This window comes from Malurus melanocephalus, unplaced genomic scaffold (genome assembly GCF_030028575.1).
Source record: "Malurus melanocephalus ecotype Western Australia unplaced genomic scaffold, MMel_1.1 scaffold_140, whole genome shotgun sequence".
Lineage (NCBI taxonomy): Eukaryota > Metazoa > Chordata > Aves > Passeriformes > Maluridae > Malurus > Malurus melanocephalus.
This window is the reverse complement of record NW_026623372.1, coordinates 1,040,895-1,057,526: the sequence shown is the minus strand read 5'-3', so window position 1 is coordinate 1,057,526 and position 16,632 is coordinate 1,040,895. Positions and strand designations below refer to the sequence as shown.

Here is a 16,632-nt window from a genome sequence, read left to right as displayed (position 1 = left end):
TCATGTGTAAGATGTTACGTGTTTTGTTCTTGCTACAAGTTAACTTTATGAACTGCATGYATCTCATTTAATTACACAAAGTATCTTTTGCTCATAGGGGCCTGGAATAGGAAATGCCTCGTTATCCACCTTTGGCTTTGTGGGAGCAGCACTTGAAATCATTTTGATTTTGTATCCTTTCTGTAAGAATTCTGTCTATTAACAAGTATTCTGTCTAGTTTTCTGGGACACTGGTAATAGACTAAGACACTTGCCTGTAATGAGAATGAGATAGGTTAGTCCTTCTCAAACACTTGAAGTGTTTTTGTTTCTTTTTTCTTTAGTTCTTAAGACTTTTAGGGGACTGCTGAGAACTTKAGTGAAATGCACATTCTTGGAGGTTCCTTTTTCCTTGATTCTCACAGCTATCTTATGGTATCTTCTGTCGTCGGCTTCTACAGTCTTCGTTTTTTTGAGAATTTCACTCCCAGGAAGGATGACACAACTATGACAAAGGTAAGGTGCAGTCTGGGATGGGGATGGCCCCCTCCTCTCTTTCTTGCCACCCAAGACAAACTGACTCTCTTAGTAATTGCCCTGAATGGCTCATTTGCAGTGATCAGTATTTGTTTGTAAGCTGCGTAAACACAAACTGGAAGATTTTCAAAATGCTGAATGAGTGGGAAAAAGGATGTGCTSTGTTTAGTTTGGATGGCATCCATTCACTTGTAAAAAGCCTGGAATGGCAGAGCTTGTTATCTGGCTATAGAAAAGCAAGTGAAAGAACTTTCTTCAAAGGAAACTTATTGCTAATGAGTAACTTTGATTGTTGTTAACTGTACTTCAGGGAGCTTGTTTGAGATCTGAACAACTTAGTTGCTAGAAGTAATACAAAGTAATTCAAATTTGAATAATTAAACTRAGACTGAGGAGGGCTATTCAACATTTTGCAATCTGAAGCTAGTTTGACTTTCTGCTATTTAGCACCAGTTTTGGAATAACAAATGCTGTTACCTAATTTGGAGGAACATACCTAGGTTTTTGGCAAAATATTCCCACAGCTGACAAGGGGAAGTGATCAGTAACCAAGGAACAGATGCTGAATTTTATTTTTTTTTTCAGTATGTTTTATTGTTTCTGATTGTTTAGGGTTTTTATTTAAAGTAATGAATGAAGATATTTTTAGTATGAATTGTTGGAAGTGAGAAAGTGGGTATACACACAGAATGATTATAGTAATAAGTAGAGAATTGCAATGTTCTTAATGTTWCTTATTGATTGTTTACAGTACACCAGGAATAGTAAAGAAATAAATAGTGAATGTACAAATRTCTACTTTCAAGTTTTTCTTTTTTTTCCTTTCTTTTTGCTTTTGGATTCTGATGAACTAGACCCGAAGAAAATGATCCCTTTTGAAAGAAAGTTTCAATTACTCTTTTTAAAGGCTTTACAAGAACAAGAGTAAAATCTAACAGCTGTGAATTTTTCCCTACTATTTAAAGCAGACARCAGGCATTGAATTGAAAGGAAGCTCTTTGTTGTAATTTTTTTAATAATGCTAATCCTGCAAGCAGTTACATCCAAGGCTTAAGCTGATGTATCAGTCATCTATTCTAAGCCCATGGAATTGTTCTTTTATAAAACATTCACAGGAAGTAAGTAAAACAGTTGATGCTTTGCAACATGGTGGTTTTGAATTATTTTGAGTCTAAGCATATATAATACTTTGATTAAGAGCACACGATTACATATTTGATTTTTTTCTTGGATCATTTTTGTCGTGTTTAACACCATATGGAGAAGTGTGACAGAAGTCAGCAAGACTAACAATATGTTACTGTAAATTGCTTTACATTCAATTTGAAGAATTGAAGAATTTTGAGAATTCTTCGTTTTCATCTTGACCACTRTTTTCTTGTGTTCCCTTCAGCAATCCAATTTATCATTTAAATACTGTTTGTAATTTTCAAACAGATTATTGGAAACTGTGTCTCAATCTTGGTGCTGAGCTCTGCTTTGCCAGTGATGTCAAGGACATTGGGTAAGTGAAATGGAACTATAACACATCATAATAAAGGATGTTTAATTGAGTTTAAAAAATGCAGGAAAAAAGAAGAATCTGTAGCTGTGTTTCCTATAGTATATGTTTAACTTGCCATCACTTTCAATGGAAGGAGCGTGCATCTGTGGCCTTTGTTTCTATGTCAACAAGAGCTGTTGAACATACATCTACATGAGCTACAGAACATACTTTCTAAAAAAGAAAAAGATACTAAGCATTTTTAGAGAATGTATTATTTTAAGATTTGCAACTTCTTAAAACAGCAGATGGTAAGATGATGGGAAAACTGATTGTCCAGAGCAGAAACACTGAGCACAAATGGCTTTTTAAAAACAGTTAATGATGACTCTTCATTTATAAAGTTTTTGAATCAGCAGTGATACCAGGCTACTTTCCTTTTCCCTATAATAATGTGCTTGTGTTTTTGTTATCTCAGTTTTCAAATTTAAGAATTTGGAGTTCACCCTAGCAGAACTGAAGAACTTCTAATTTTATTGCTAAGAACTGGCAGTAGCAATTGAAGTAGTTAAGCTGTTTTAACCATTTGGAAAGACTTGTGTCTTCACTTTAATTAGGTAATCTTCAGCTTGTATTCTTGAAGTTAAATTACAAGGCTATTACATGTTTAAGTAGTGCAGAATCCTTGTAGCTAATGTGAATTTCATTGGGAACATTAAATAGAACAAAACAAAAATCTTCACCTCRGGCTGTACAAGTCTTAAGTACAAGCTTAGAAGTTTGAGCTCAGGCCCAYAGACCAGCAGTGTGTGCTCAATAGTTCTGCAGCTGGTTTTCTTTTCAGTGAGAATACTCTTGAATCAAGAGTAGTTCATGTTTTCCAAGAAATTAGGCTGTATATTCTCATGCTGTTRTATCTACAGATGAGGAGTTTTAATGGACTTGCTAGGTCATTTCTGTACCAAATGAAAAACCCTCTACAATGAATTTTGGAGTGTYGAATCTTACAGTATGCATTCTAAAGCTCATTTAAAAAAATCTGTAGTAAAACTTCACAAAAATGCAAAAGAGTAATTCAAATATTTAAAGCAATACAGTTTTAAAATATAACCGGTATGCTAAAGGTCTAAGAAGTAAARTGGTTCTAGCATGTGGAACCAGATATTACATTGAAAAATCACTGTTTCAGAATGGAATTGTAACATAAGTTTCTGTCCACTAAGTTACTGCATTCAAGACTTGTTTAAAAGAAAATAAAATTGATTGTTAATGATCCATGAGATTAGSAGTTGATAATAACCAGATTCTGTGGCAGTAAGTGTACATGCTGGGTCCATTGTTGTCTCATAGGAAACAGATTAATGGTAAAACTCACTTAAAAACCAGACTAACAAGTGAAATTCCTGAATAGTTTGCCATAGAGATAAATAAAAGAAGAAAAAAGATGGAACAATTAACACACAGCTAACAAATGCACAGTCACAGCTGTCCAAACAGGATTAATAGAGTGTATTCGAGTACAGTGAGTCATGTGGTGCTTTGCAGAAATATCAATGTGTGTTGCACTATATGCCACTGCCCTGTGGCACTGAATAGATGAAAAGAAATAAATATGTTAAGCAGATTCATAGTCTTTTCACTTTATTAAAAAAGCTAGTTTCTAGACTATACAGAAAAGACTAGACTTTATCCTTATGGGAAAGGTGAAAAAGCAAAAGTTATCTAATACATGTACTGACCTTTTTTAACTTTAAAAAATGGAAATAGAGTTTCTTACATGTTTCATTGCATTCTAATTAGATTAGAGGTGGTGGATATGTCTGATCTGTCATTCTTACAGAACGTCATGGAAATTTTTAACTATACTAAGTTACTTTACYTAAATAATATAACTTGTATTTTTCCAGAACTTTTTAGCCTTTTAGTAGCCCTTCAGAAATGTTTCCCACTAGCACCATATTGCTAATCACAGAGAAACAAATTGGTAACAAGGCACTTAGTAGTCAAGAATACAAAACCAAAGAATTGCAGAGAAAATTGAACTTCCTACTACAGAACAGATTTCCTAGAATTCTACACTTGAGTATTATGTGCAAGTAAATGGGAATTTTAAATTTATTTTTGTGTGCTGTCTAAAACCTACTATTTGTTTTTAACCTGAGGAATTCTTTAATAGTTTGCTTGGTAAAATTTCATCAGCTTTTGTGTGTATATATTTGTGCCACTAGATGTGCAAGTTTTGTTCAATTACTGAGTAGTGATTAAACTTCTTGGAGTTTTTGTCTGTGGGCTGAGTAGATATTGCTTCTGTAAGAAAGTAATGAAAACCTTTTTAACCTTTTTCTCCCATGAGTTTACAGACTGTTACTGTGTCAGATCTTTTCTAAGGAGCAGTGACTTTTTCTGTTTGKGAGAAGAAATTGAATGTAATTTATGGACAATAATTTTCCCACCTACTCTAACAGAAGAGTCAGGGTTCATTTCTGTTTGTCCTTATAACACTACTCCATGGCTCACTGTTCTTTYGGACCTCTATGTGTCAAGGAATGTTATTCCTTTTCCAGAGAACTCCAGTGCTCTGCCTGTTTTATTCCTTTTCCTTTAAAGTTCTGTACATTCAAACGTGACATCCTTAGTTTGCATGTGGCTCCACAGTTTGACTAAAACACTGCTGCTTTGGAAATGTTAAGGACACTGTTTGCCTTCAAGTGGAAAGCAGCTCTGTGTTTGTTGTCCTTCATCTCTTTGCCACTTAATTCAGACAGCTAGTGTATTTTCTTTGTGCTAAGACCTTCTATGCTTTTTCAATATTTCTCCCTGCCTCTTTTGCTGTTTTGATCAGTAATTGTTTTGCTTCATCCTTTGAAACATCTTTGTTTAGGAATGTTTTTCTTAGATACCAAATTTGATTCCCATGTTTTAATTTAAAKGATTGAATACAAGAAGCATGTGTATCTTTAAGCATTGTGATGCCTGGCTGCAAGTCTTTGGTGTCTGGGTACAGTGAGATTCCTAAGAGTCAGGTTTACTCTTGGGTGTAGTGTAATTGACCCTTAATTGTCTCTTCATTTGTTTTTACTTGTGAAGTCAGTTTATTAAAAGSCCCAAAATTTTTTCAGAATAAGATGATAGAAAATCAGGAGCYTCCAGGAATTTCAGAGCCAGGGCTATTTTGTCATTGCCTTGTTTGCTGCTGCCATTTTAGCCCTGGGACAAGGTCAGCTTCCTTCTTTTGCACTGTTTAGAGGGCACCTTTTACTTTCATATCATCTATGCCAAAAGTTTTTTGGGAATACAACAGCTTTTGAATCCTAGACAGTGGTCATGTGTCAGTCATCTCAGTGTTCTGCCTTATATTCAATGCAGTACTTGGTGACACCTGATAAAGGAACAACCTGTGGCTCTTCCTCTTCAGCCTTCTGGGATGGGCCCTAAACCTTGTAGATGTTTCCACATTTTGGAAAAATGTTGTTCAATTAACTGATGATTGACAGGCCTTTGATCAGCACAAAGCCCAAGTGTCAGGGTTGGAGGTGCACTGTGAAGAAGACCTGTCAGCACCACCTTTCAGCCAAACCCTTTTGCTTCTGTACAAATGCTCCATGGCTGTAGTGGTGGGCAGATCCAGGAGAAAAACTGTGGCTGGAAAGATGTCTTTAAACTTTTGTTTCAAAAGCAGTGCTCTGGAAAAACACTTAGAAGGCTTAGTGTTTACCATGAGGTGCTGTGTCTCTCATAGAAAAACTGTTTGCTACCTGTATTTTTAATAAAAAAAGCTCATGGTGGAGTTCTGGAATCAATAAGGATTTCATAGAAACTGAGATTTCAAGCAGTTTCATACTAAAGCTGATTTTTTCCTGRTTATATTTATTGAAATTATAGAAAGAGTTCTTATCTGGATAGACAATTAATATCAACTCCCATTATTCAAGCATTTTACTATGAAATTTAAAAAGCTTTTTGATAAAGATGTCTTACAATTTTATAGTGACCAACAAAGTAGAAATGACCTCAAGAGCATTGTCTTGTGTGTTTAACCATTGTCTCCTAGTGTGTTGTCTGTAGGAATTTTGCATTCAAATTTAAATGTAGTATAATGAGATTTTTGTATTTCCTAAAAAATGTAATTAATATTTTGATYTAAATCTTGCATGCAATTTAACAGGAATCACCAGATTTGATCTGCTTGGAGACTTTGGAAGGTTCAACTGGCTGGGGAACTTCTATATTGTGTTGTCTTACAACTTGCTCTTTGCTATCATGACAACGCTGTGTCTGGTCAGAAAGTTCACTTCAGCTGTGCGAGAAGAACTCCTGAAGGCATTAGGTAACACAGCTCTGAAAATTCAGTGTGTGCTTGAACATTGCCTTTCTCCACCATTAACACCTTGATGTGATACTGATAAAGTTCTGCCACAGCTCACTGGAAACCTTTTTCAGTGGAAATTTCTCTAAGTTAAGGTGTGAGGGTTAGTTAAGGTGTGAGGGTTAGTTAAGGTGTGAGGTTAAGGATGAGTTTTCTTTTGAAGAGTCCAGAGCCAAGGTACTATGTGGATTTGAATGATCCGCCTGTGATACTTATTGTTCTGCAGCTGGATTTTCAGTCTTTGGAGAGCACAGAAACATTCTCATTGCTGTGAACAATTACTCCAAACTAAAACTTCAGCTTTTGTGTGGATTAGCATTTAAAGCAACTTATTAGTTCCCTAAAAATATTTGGTAGAGAGCTTTATTGCTCTGTTGTCATGCTTTTGTTTGARTGTCTATTCAGAAAATCTTTATACRGAATATACAGAACCTTAGTAACTGGCTGAGTAAAACCTGTATCTGATATAATCAAAAATTGGATCAAAGTTTGCATTGGTATTTATTGACCATAGAACAAAGAATTGAAACACATTTGATACTAAGAGGGTAATTTTTTTTTAAATTTTTATTGTTGTTGCCTCACCTTATTTTTGCTAATTAACAAMGCTTCTATCCTATCTTTAGATCCCTAGAGTAGTAGTTGCTTAAATTGAGAGGATTAATGGTGAAACTGTGGTGTTTGTAACTGAGGATTCAGTTTGCAGCATCTAGGAGTTACTCTGGTTTTCACTGCTTTCACAGTTGTGATGCTGAAACAAAATCCAAGCACTTCCAGAGTGCTAGTAGCAAATTAGGTTAAAATTATTGTGAAATAATWGAAATGTTTTATAAAAAGTTAAATGTGTTGAAGGCAGATTAATAAACATAAAAATGCAGGCATAATAGGGTAATGGTCATTGAATTTGACACAAGTAGGGAGTTAKGAACCCTAAAATGTACAGGTTCCTGACACAAACTGAGTTTGTTTTCAGTGCTGTATATAACAAACTCTGTCTGTTAAAAACTGTCCCATGGAATTCAAAGAATGAGAACTAAAATTGGCCTGTGACCAAAAAATTCACATAATATTGGGACTGCAAATAAGACAATATGGAGATTTTGGTTTTTCAGTAGKGCAGTCAATTTTTGGAATTTCAGCAATGCTAGAAATTTAACTTGGTACGTCATGGCACTTCAGTAAAACATTCAGTATAGTCTACCCTAAATGAATAAGAAACTCTTTCCAGTTTTGATCCTTAGTTTTAGAGACTTGATAGAAGACTTCAGAGAGAAACTCAGCAAGCAAGGAAAGACTAACATCATGCCTCTTSTGAATAAATATGGTTAAACTTGCCATCTTTCCTCATTTCCCCCCTCAAAAAGAGGAATTTAACTGCTTACGTGGAGCAGGATGGGAGATGTAATCATCACTCACAATAAAGAATTGTGCAGTAAGAATAAATGGTTGRAAATGGAGATTAATCACTAATAGTGTAGTTCTGAAAATTTAGACATATAAATCATTTAGAGAAGTGATCTGGTCATCACCAGTGAYATTAAGATCAGCAATTCATGATTAACAAAAAGATGCTATAGTTGAAAAGAAATATTTCAGTTAATTATTTAGGTCTTTGTAGGTGACAGGGTAAGTTATTGCAAGTCTTTCTTGGTTCTTAACATCTGAGTGTGGGATTTAAGCAATGGGAAGTTAGGATTCTCTGGCTTCCATGCTTGACCACTGTAATGGGCTTTTCTCACTTAAACACCACTGAGGGAATTTACCAGAGGCAATTCTTACCAGAGTTAGAATGTCAGTTCTGGTTTTCAGCAAATGTGAAATCCGCAGTCACAGAATTTGGGGGTTTTTGTGTCCTTTTGTGTTCCTGTGTGCATGAAACAAGGGTGAGTCTCAGTTTTCCCTTATTCTGTGATGTTTTGCAGGATTAGATAAACTCCATCTATCAAACAATCCAAGAGACTCDGAGACAAAGCCTTCTGCAAATGGGCATCAGAAAACACTGTGATAACAATCACCTGCAATCAACAGAGCTGAAAACATCAGCCTCACGGCATTCCTGTCATCTCATCAGCGTTTTTATATTGCTTTTAGTTGTTAGTTTGGGTTGAGCCTTGTCTCATTTTGATGCTGTGTTCATCTGAGGAAGTTATGTGTGTCAGATTCTTCTCTTTCCAGTGAACTTTTGGTCTGCTTGTTTATTTCCCAGTAAGTTAATGCAGGAGGTGCCTTGAAGACTGGAAGCTGAAGAGAATAATGCATTCCTTTTTATTTGTTGAAAGTCTCACATCTTTATTTTTAAACTTGCTACCATTTGAATGCACAGTACTTCCTGTGTTACACAAACACAACTATAGAGTAACTTTGGGACTTGATTTAAAAAAAAAAAAGAAAAAGAAGAAAACATACACTTGAAGGCCAATATGATCCTTACTGGAAATGTCAAGTACCTGGAGTAGGCATCCTTGACAGGAGGTAACAGTTCTACTGAGAGTCAGTTAAAAATGCCAGTAGAGATCACAGTTCCCTTGGTGCTGGATGTAGGAGGCTGTGTCATGAAGCTTTCTCAGAAGGCCAGTGTTCTCAGCTCTCTGTCCTTAGCACTAAATGCCAGGTTGCTTTACTGGTGGTCAAACAATGTCTTATTGAAGTCCAAGAAGATGAAGATTAACTTCAGTGTTAAATCTGAGCCTAGTATGCTTTGTAAAAAGCTGTGTAGACCCCCTGTCACAGCTCTTACAGTTCTGTGAGTGCCGTGGAGGTCCCTTACCCTACCCAGTACCCCCTGTGAAATTCTTGATGAACTACTGTGTCTGAGCAGTACCTGGAATCAATGCAAGTAGCACAGGCCTAGGAGGCTGCAGTTGCAGTTTTCTRGTCTTTAATTTGAAGCAAATTTCTCTGAATTTATACTTCATTTACCAGGATTTCTGTTCAGTGGCATAATCCCRTTGTCTGTCACTATCCTGTTTTTTAATGTACACACAAAAATGTATATAGACCTATATGTGTAGATATCGTAAATTAAATTCTAAGGTTGTAGAAATTACATAGATGGTTTGGTAAGTATAATTTGTGTGTTCAGTCTTGGTAGTTTGAATTTCTGCAGTGTTACAGTTTAACTGCTGAGAGGCCTTAGGTTCAGGATGGCATCAGTGGGTGGTAGTGTCCTTTTTCGTTACATTTACTTCACCCTTAGGAATCCCTTCAACAGTTTATAGTAAAGAAAAAACCAAGTAAGTATTCAAAATCTGGTTGCACTTTTGTCCTGCTCAGCCACAAGTAATCTTCAAACAGATTGGAATGGGGACACCTTCAGTGAGTGCCCATCATGTAGGGAGCCAGAAAATCTTCCTGTTTTTTTCCCTTTTCTGTAAAACAAGTCTGCCTGTCTGTAGTTTGAGGTCATGTATCAGTTGGTGACAATTTGCAGTGTGGTTCTGAAATAGGTAAACCTTGTGTCAGAAACCCTTTGGCTGTTCTCCTGAGATGACTGCTCTGGGCTGTAGACCTTATTGCTGTGTGTGTGAATGTCTGTTTGGTTTTTTTYCCCTAAAGTGCTTCAAAAATCAAGCTCCAGTACATGTGAGGATTTATGTTTTTTCCAGCTGCCTTTTCTGACTTGAACTGGGGCATAATGTAAATATTTCTGTAGTAAATACAATTCTAGAGAGTTACATTTTGTGTGTGTGATTAGTATAAATTCAAGGCTTATTGAACTGACTATTGATGTGTTGTATCAAGTCTTGGAAGAAAAAGTAAAATTGCTTGATTTCACTAAGATACAAGCATCTTTTCTGTTGTTTARTGCTGACACTTTAGTGAGATATCTTTATCCGAGTCAAAGTTCTTCAGTCAATAACTGGGAGCTATAATTAAAAGTTGTTCTAAAATGGGTTTATRTTTAAAATATTAGGAGATATATTATTAGGGGCATCATTCAGGTATTCTCAGAGCTTGTAGCCTTATGTATTGGCATCATAGAAACCAGTGAAAGGTGTCCACTTCTTCATGCAAGTCATTGTATGATCAAAATTGTCCTTGTGTCTTAATTGGGCTGGTGAATTGTGATGTGTGAGGCCAGTTAGCTTTATAGAAAAATTTCTATTACAATGCCAAGACACTTAATACACTCTGAAACTGAAGAAATTAATCTTAGGAAGAAACCTAGGAGTGTGAATAATCATACTTAACCAGCATAGGTCTTGCTCTTCGTGCCTTTGGAGAGATGTTTTTCCTGGTATCAGTGACCCAAGAACACAGAAAGAGGTGGATTATAATATGTAGTGGCTTCTGACTTGGGCAGTTACTTCAACTGAGTATGGGCAGTTCCTGCTGAGAAGCAGTCAAGCTTCAGACAAGACTTTAAAACTCTTTTTCAAAACAAATGTTMCAGCCTCAGCTGTCCCTACCCCTTCTGCTGGATTCTGCAAGCAGATGTTTGGGTTAAGGCTGCRTTAGGGAAGACTTTACACTGGATTCTGTGGGATGGTTGAGGTGCCGTGGGGTTTCCAAGGTGGGCAAGAAATTCAGAACTACCCCGTGCAACTACTGACAGTGTTTTGTTTTAAAATCAACTGCTGATATTGTGACATTGTCCACATTAAAATACACCTTTGGCCTTGAAAATGACATGCTTTTGCAAAGCTTTGTTACTGCATGCAAGATACAGGTCACTGTATATTTTTCACAGAAGCATATGGTCACTTAAGTACAAGCAACTGGTAATTCATTAATGGATGTTGACAATACATTCCTAGTATTTTGACTCATGTAGAGTCAGGTGGTCTATACCTTCAAGGTATATACAGCTGATCTTAGTAACATTAACATCTGCCTCACTTCTTAAGAGGCAAAAAGCACATTGATGCTTCCATCTTCAACTAGATGCCACGCAAGACCAAAAAATAAGTGTAAACTGAGTGTTTTAAGTTAGCCTTTTTTGGACTTTATTCCATGTTGGTAGCACAATATTCAATGCAGTGGCAGAACTGTAATATTTGTGGGGTTTCTAAGCATAAAGCACATGCTTATCACTTTTAGCTAAAAAATAGTAGTATTGGTTACTGTACAAGTAACAGTTTTGCATTCATAGGAAGCTTTGTTTACTGTCTATAATGTGATGTTTGTCTTTGGCCCTGTTCCTCCAATACCTTTGACTCTGTTGACTGTTTTGGTGTCATAGAAATTAAAAGACTTGACAAGTTGTTTTCCTTGYCTGGTTCCCAAGTATCACCTGCAGCAGCAGTGGAGGGAGGCTGGGCTGCCTGTGCAGGCAGGAACTCCTGCAGCAGGTGTTCGGCAGGATGGACATGGATCCTGGGGACACATCCTCCCAAATGTCACCAGGAGTGACATGTCCTCCCATGTGTCACCAATAATGACATATCCTCCCTGTGTCACCAGGAGTTTCGAGTGCCCAGGGGCTGCAGCCCCTGTCTGTCCCACCGGGTCTCTGCCAGTCACCTGTGCAGCAGCTGATGCTACTTGAGGTGCTCACATGTGCCTAGTGCARTGTAGTGAAGATATGATGGCCCTTTTAAAAAGAATTTACTGTCTAAATTAGAAAGGAGTAAGGCAGAAACAGACAGCAGTTGGCCTTGTCCTGCATGTGGCTTTCCTTGAATTCTTTAGGCATGCTCCAGGTTATTTCCCTTCTCTTCTTTCTCTTCCAGAATTGGGGTATGATGTATGTACAGCTGCTGAGCCTTACCCTTAGTGGGCTAGCATTTAAAATTTTGAAATAACAAATACAATTAAACTGTTAAATCCTGTTTAACATATTCTCTGATCTTGAAAATAGCATTTTTTTAAAATCRAGGTGAAATAATCCAAACAGAGATAGGACACTAAGGCCACATAAATAACCTCTTAAAAAGAAAGTGCTTAGTTTTGTTTAAAAGAGTGTTGATATGAACTGTGAACCTTTGTTTTGATGAAATAACATTCCCTACCTCCTAGCATTAGGATTTTTGTTGTTATTTTRGTGCTAAATTGAGACAATATTACCTACCCTGACTTTGCAATCCATGAAAGCTGAATTTGTTATTGATAAGCTGGCTGGTTATTTCAGTCACATTGGCAATATTTGAACTTTACTAAAATGCTGCTCTTGAATTCATCCCGCTCAGCAAGAGCAGACTAAGACCACAGCCACCACCCAGATGGTGATAGAGCTTCTGCCCCCTTTTCTTCCTTGTTCCCCGCCCTTACTTCAGGCAAGGTTGGCGTTTTACAGAAGCTTCTCTTGTATGAAGTTGAAGTGCTGTTCTTAGAATGAAGGTGCTGAACTGGGTGACTTTTGGTGGGAATTGCAGACTCCTGGGATTTTCAGGTGATAGCTGAGGTGTTCTGGAATGGAGCATGGCACTTTCAGGTGTTTTGTTTGGGCTCGGAATTTATTCAGGATCTTCTGTCTGTACGTGACTGTGCAGCCATTCTGTGTTTGAATGGCTTCTTGCTKTCTCAAGAGCTGTGTGGTTCTCAGAGGAACTGTGACCCTCCACACCACAGCCAGAGAGGATCTCCAAGCTGCTCTTGAGCAATTAAAGCCCAAAAATATGGGTCAGAATTGTAGGAAGGAGAACACATCTCATGGGGAATCAACACCAAATGTGACTTCCAGAGTACCCCCTGTGCCCAATAATTGGATAAGGGTGGTGGCTGAGGGAAATGACATGGAGCTCACCTGTGTAGACTCTTTGGTTATTTTTCTAGCCAGTCTTTAAAATTCTAGATTACTAAAACTATTACGTGGAATTCACATAATAGAGGGGCTGATGAAACTTGTTTTTATAAATCTGGCCTTAATTCTTAGAGATATCCCACATCTCAGTTTGCTTCCCTTTAGTGTTTTCAGGTTATTCACTGTCCTACTCAGTGGCCTTTGTGCTAAGAACAGATACTCTTGAGATGGACAAAACAAGAAATAGYCGAAGAATCCATATAGATTTGATACATGCACTGTAAGAAAACATACCAGAAGGCAACTTTAATGGAAGGCTTTTGAAATATTTCATAATTGAAGCACCTAAAACTCCTCTTCYAAAGAGAAAGAAATGTGTATCATTAGTATACAAATGTCAATTATATGTTCTCTAAATAAGCCAGTAATTCACTGACACTGAAAAGAAATTAATCCCTACCTAAAGTGTCTTTTGGGATTCACAGTGATAGGGTATTGTGAACTTTGTAGAAGCCTGTGAACTTCTGAAGGTATCTCTTGTAGCAACAGAAACCTGAGGATGCTTGTTAGTTTTGTGTTAATTACCGTATTTTCTCAGTAACTTTTTAGTTTCTTTATTATAATTTTTAAAATATGTGTRGCATTAATTATTTTAACAAATACAGGAGGTGACTCCTAATAGTCAAAGAGATAGTATGAGAAATACCTTGTAAATGCTGATATTCTTGACATACTGAATTCCAAGGTATTTAAAAGCTGTATCTGTATGAAGGCCTTGCATCAACATAGAAATTTGGAAATCCTAATTCTTAAAGGCTTTTAGGTATCTGAATGGTGGTATGTACCTACATGAGCACTTTGGGATGCTGCTTCTAAGTGTTTGTTGCTCACTAACCCCAAGTGTTGCTGTTGCTTTTCTCACTGCTCACCATTACATTGTTTTATAGTCGGCGTCACTGGATGAAGCTCCTTTCCTGAACGGGGCTTTATTTTGCATTCCTYCAGCATCAAGGCACCTTTGATTTTAATGTATTTCTTTTTCCCATGTAGCTTGTACACAGACACTCCCTAGTTAGAACTGTTCTTCCACTATAAAAATGTTCACTTTTATTAGTTAATTTGTTTTCTGCCACTAGATTCGAATTAAGCAATCCTGTCACTAGAAGGTCCTCTAATAAATTACCAAGAGCTCAGTTTGAGTCAGTCTGAATTAGGAGTGAGAGGGTTTAGTCCTTGCATATATTTGTGCTTGTAGCTTCCAGTAGGGTACAGTCCCRCTGCCCAGCAAGGGGAACAAGCTGGTGCAGCCATTCAGAGCCCATGGGGTGGCTGTCACTGCAGAGTGTCCCATGTGTGGAGCTGCTTTGCAGCTCATCTCAGTGGGATGTACAGAGAGAACCCTCAGCTCTYGCTGCCTCCCTCAGGGGGAGATGGACACACTTTGTGTCAGCAGCGTGTAGCTCTCGTGTTCTCATCAGGGCTTTGTGAGGTGCCGAGGTGAGGCTCTTCACCTGTTTTCTGCATTTTTGTATTTCATGTGTATGAGCATGTTTTGGGCCTTCTCTCGCCATGTAAATTGATCATTCAGAGAAGTGGCATGATGGTGATACCTGTGCAGTGGATTCAGTGGGTGTGTTTAAATGCTTAAGAAGAAAATTAGCTGGTGCATGATTTCCCTTTTTTCCCTAACCATGAGTTTCTTTCCAGTCTGGACCAAAATTCTAAGAGTCACAAAATCTCTGTGAGTAATTTTCTCTTCCTTAGCTTTATATAACAAAATAAAGTTGAGTCACTTTTACTTTCTTAAAGATAGGTTTCAAAGTACTTTTGCCTTTTTTGGTGTGACTTCTGTTGCTTTAAAAAGAAGTGGATAGATAACGAAGATACATTTGGGTCATGGGATTTGAAATCTTGAAAGTGTGTGTATAAAACACACATACACAATAAAAGAGTACATTTCTTTTCTTGTGGGCTTTGGGACCCAACCCTGCTTTATCTAAATAGRAATCACGTGTTGCTCTTGTCTCCACTAAGTTTTGTGTTTAAAGTTCCCAGAGAGGAGACTGAGGATGTCCTCAGGGTGCTGCTGGCACCCCAACCCCTGTCACATTGAATTGGCTTCATGTGGGCTTGTGACCATAAAATCACAATTCTGAGCTGGCGTTTCTGTGGCTGTTGGTGCTGCTGGCTGGGCTGTGACGATGGCAGCAGCTACCTGCACTGTGCACATTCAGCTTTTCCACTGCAGTGTTACTGGTTAATATCACAGTTTACAAAAAGAGTCATAAATTACGCACAATCTAACCTGTGTGAGGCTGGGAGGTGCTGGATGGAACTCGTGGTGCCCTCTTGGTCTGATTTGTGCTTTAGGCTTTGTAAACTCCACAGTSTTGAGCAACTGAATTTTCTTTCACATGGATGCATCTGACCAAGGTATAACACAGCTGAAAAATTGTKCTTTTAGTGTTACTTTAATCACAACAGTTTTTGATGTAGATACCCTTTCCCCACCAACCCTTCTTGGTTCATTTTAGGTCATCCAGAATTCCTGTTCATAGTGTTCTCTGTTGTGGATATTTTGTTGTGTTACAAAAATAAATGAAAATATCTTCTGCCTTAGCTAGGCTGATTTTTTTTTTGTTTGTTTTGCTTTGTGGAAAGCAGTGGTAATATGTTTTTTTCCTTTGTTTGAAATGTTACACTGAATGTTTTGTAGGAAATTTTTTTTACTGTGTTTTCAATAAAGTGTTATTCATAGCAGAGTTTTGTACCTTTTTATTTTAAGCAATGAAAAAAAAGTATCTTTGTCATTCTAAATTATCCTGTCAGTAGTTGTAATATTCATGTTTCTCTCTCTTCTTTCCAATTTAGTCTACTTTTGAGGTTCTCAAATGGCTGCATTTCTGAAGCAGCTGATGAAGGGAATATGGTGGTGATTCCTGTACATTCAGAGGAATCACAACTCTGTTCTAAGGTGTGCAACTGATTAGAACTTGCTTTAGGCCAGTGGGGATTGTTTATAGGAAAGTGTGCTCATTATGCAATTTGTAACTCATTTTCAATCGCTTAATAGTTTGACTGAAGGGCAATTTTTATCTCTTAAACCCCTGACCACCATGTTTCCTCAACTCTCTGAAACTTAAACAGTTTCAGACTTTAATTTCCATTTCACAGGAGAGTTTAGGCTGTTTTTAAAGTTCAAGATTCACGTGGCTGGAAAGAACCGGGAGATGTCTGATCCATCCAGCTGCACAGGATCAAACGTAGCTGCATTATTCCTGATATTTAACCAGCCTGGCAGGGGCTATCTGTGATATGATTGCTGTGCTGTCTYCTGGCAGTATATTCCAGTGTTTAATTGTCCAAGGTTCCATAAATGTCAAATGTGAAGGGCCCTTGCCACACCTTTAAGCTTTAATTTTGTTCTCAAACTTCCTTAGTAAAACAAGCCTTTTTGCTTGCACCAGCTTTTTCCACACCTAAAAGGTTCCATTTCCCTTTATTTTCTATATGAGAAGTGACCCCTAATTCCCTCAACTGTTCTATGCAGGCCTCTAATCATCCTTTTTGTTGTCTATGGGGATA

The 16,632-nt window shown here is 37.4% G+C and overlaps 1 protein-coding gene across 2 annotated transcripts in view; it reads left to right on the top strand.

Moving 5' to 3' along the window:
• Nucleotides 1-15,807, top strand: part of LMBR1 (limb development membrane protein 1) — a 69,116-nt gene extending 53,309 nt beyond the window's left edge. For both annotated transcript variants that reach the window (XM_057371074.1, XM_057371076.1), the window contains 5 exons: nt 98-171; nt 405-495; nt 1,954-2,020; nt 6,165-6,326; nt 8,288-15,807. In XM_057371074.1, the coding sequence (XP_057227057.1) occupies nt 98-171; nt 405-495; nt 1,954-2,020; nt 6,165-6,326; nt 8,288-8,370 (477 nt within the window). In that variant the 3' untranslated portion in view covers nt 8,371-15,807. The remainder of the gene's footprint in view (nt 1-97; nt 172-404; nt 496-1,953; nt 2,021-6,164; nt 6,327-8,287) is intronic.
• Nucleotides 15,808-16,632: the final 825 nt, after the last annotated feature.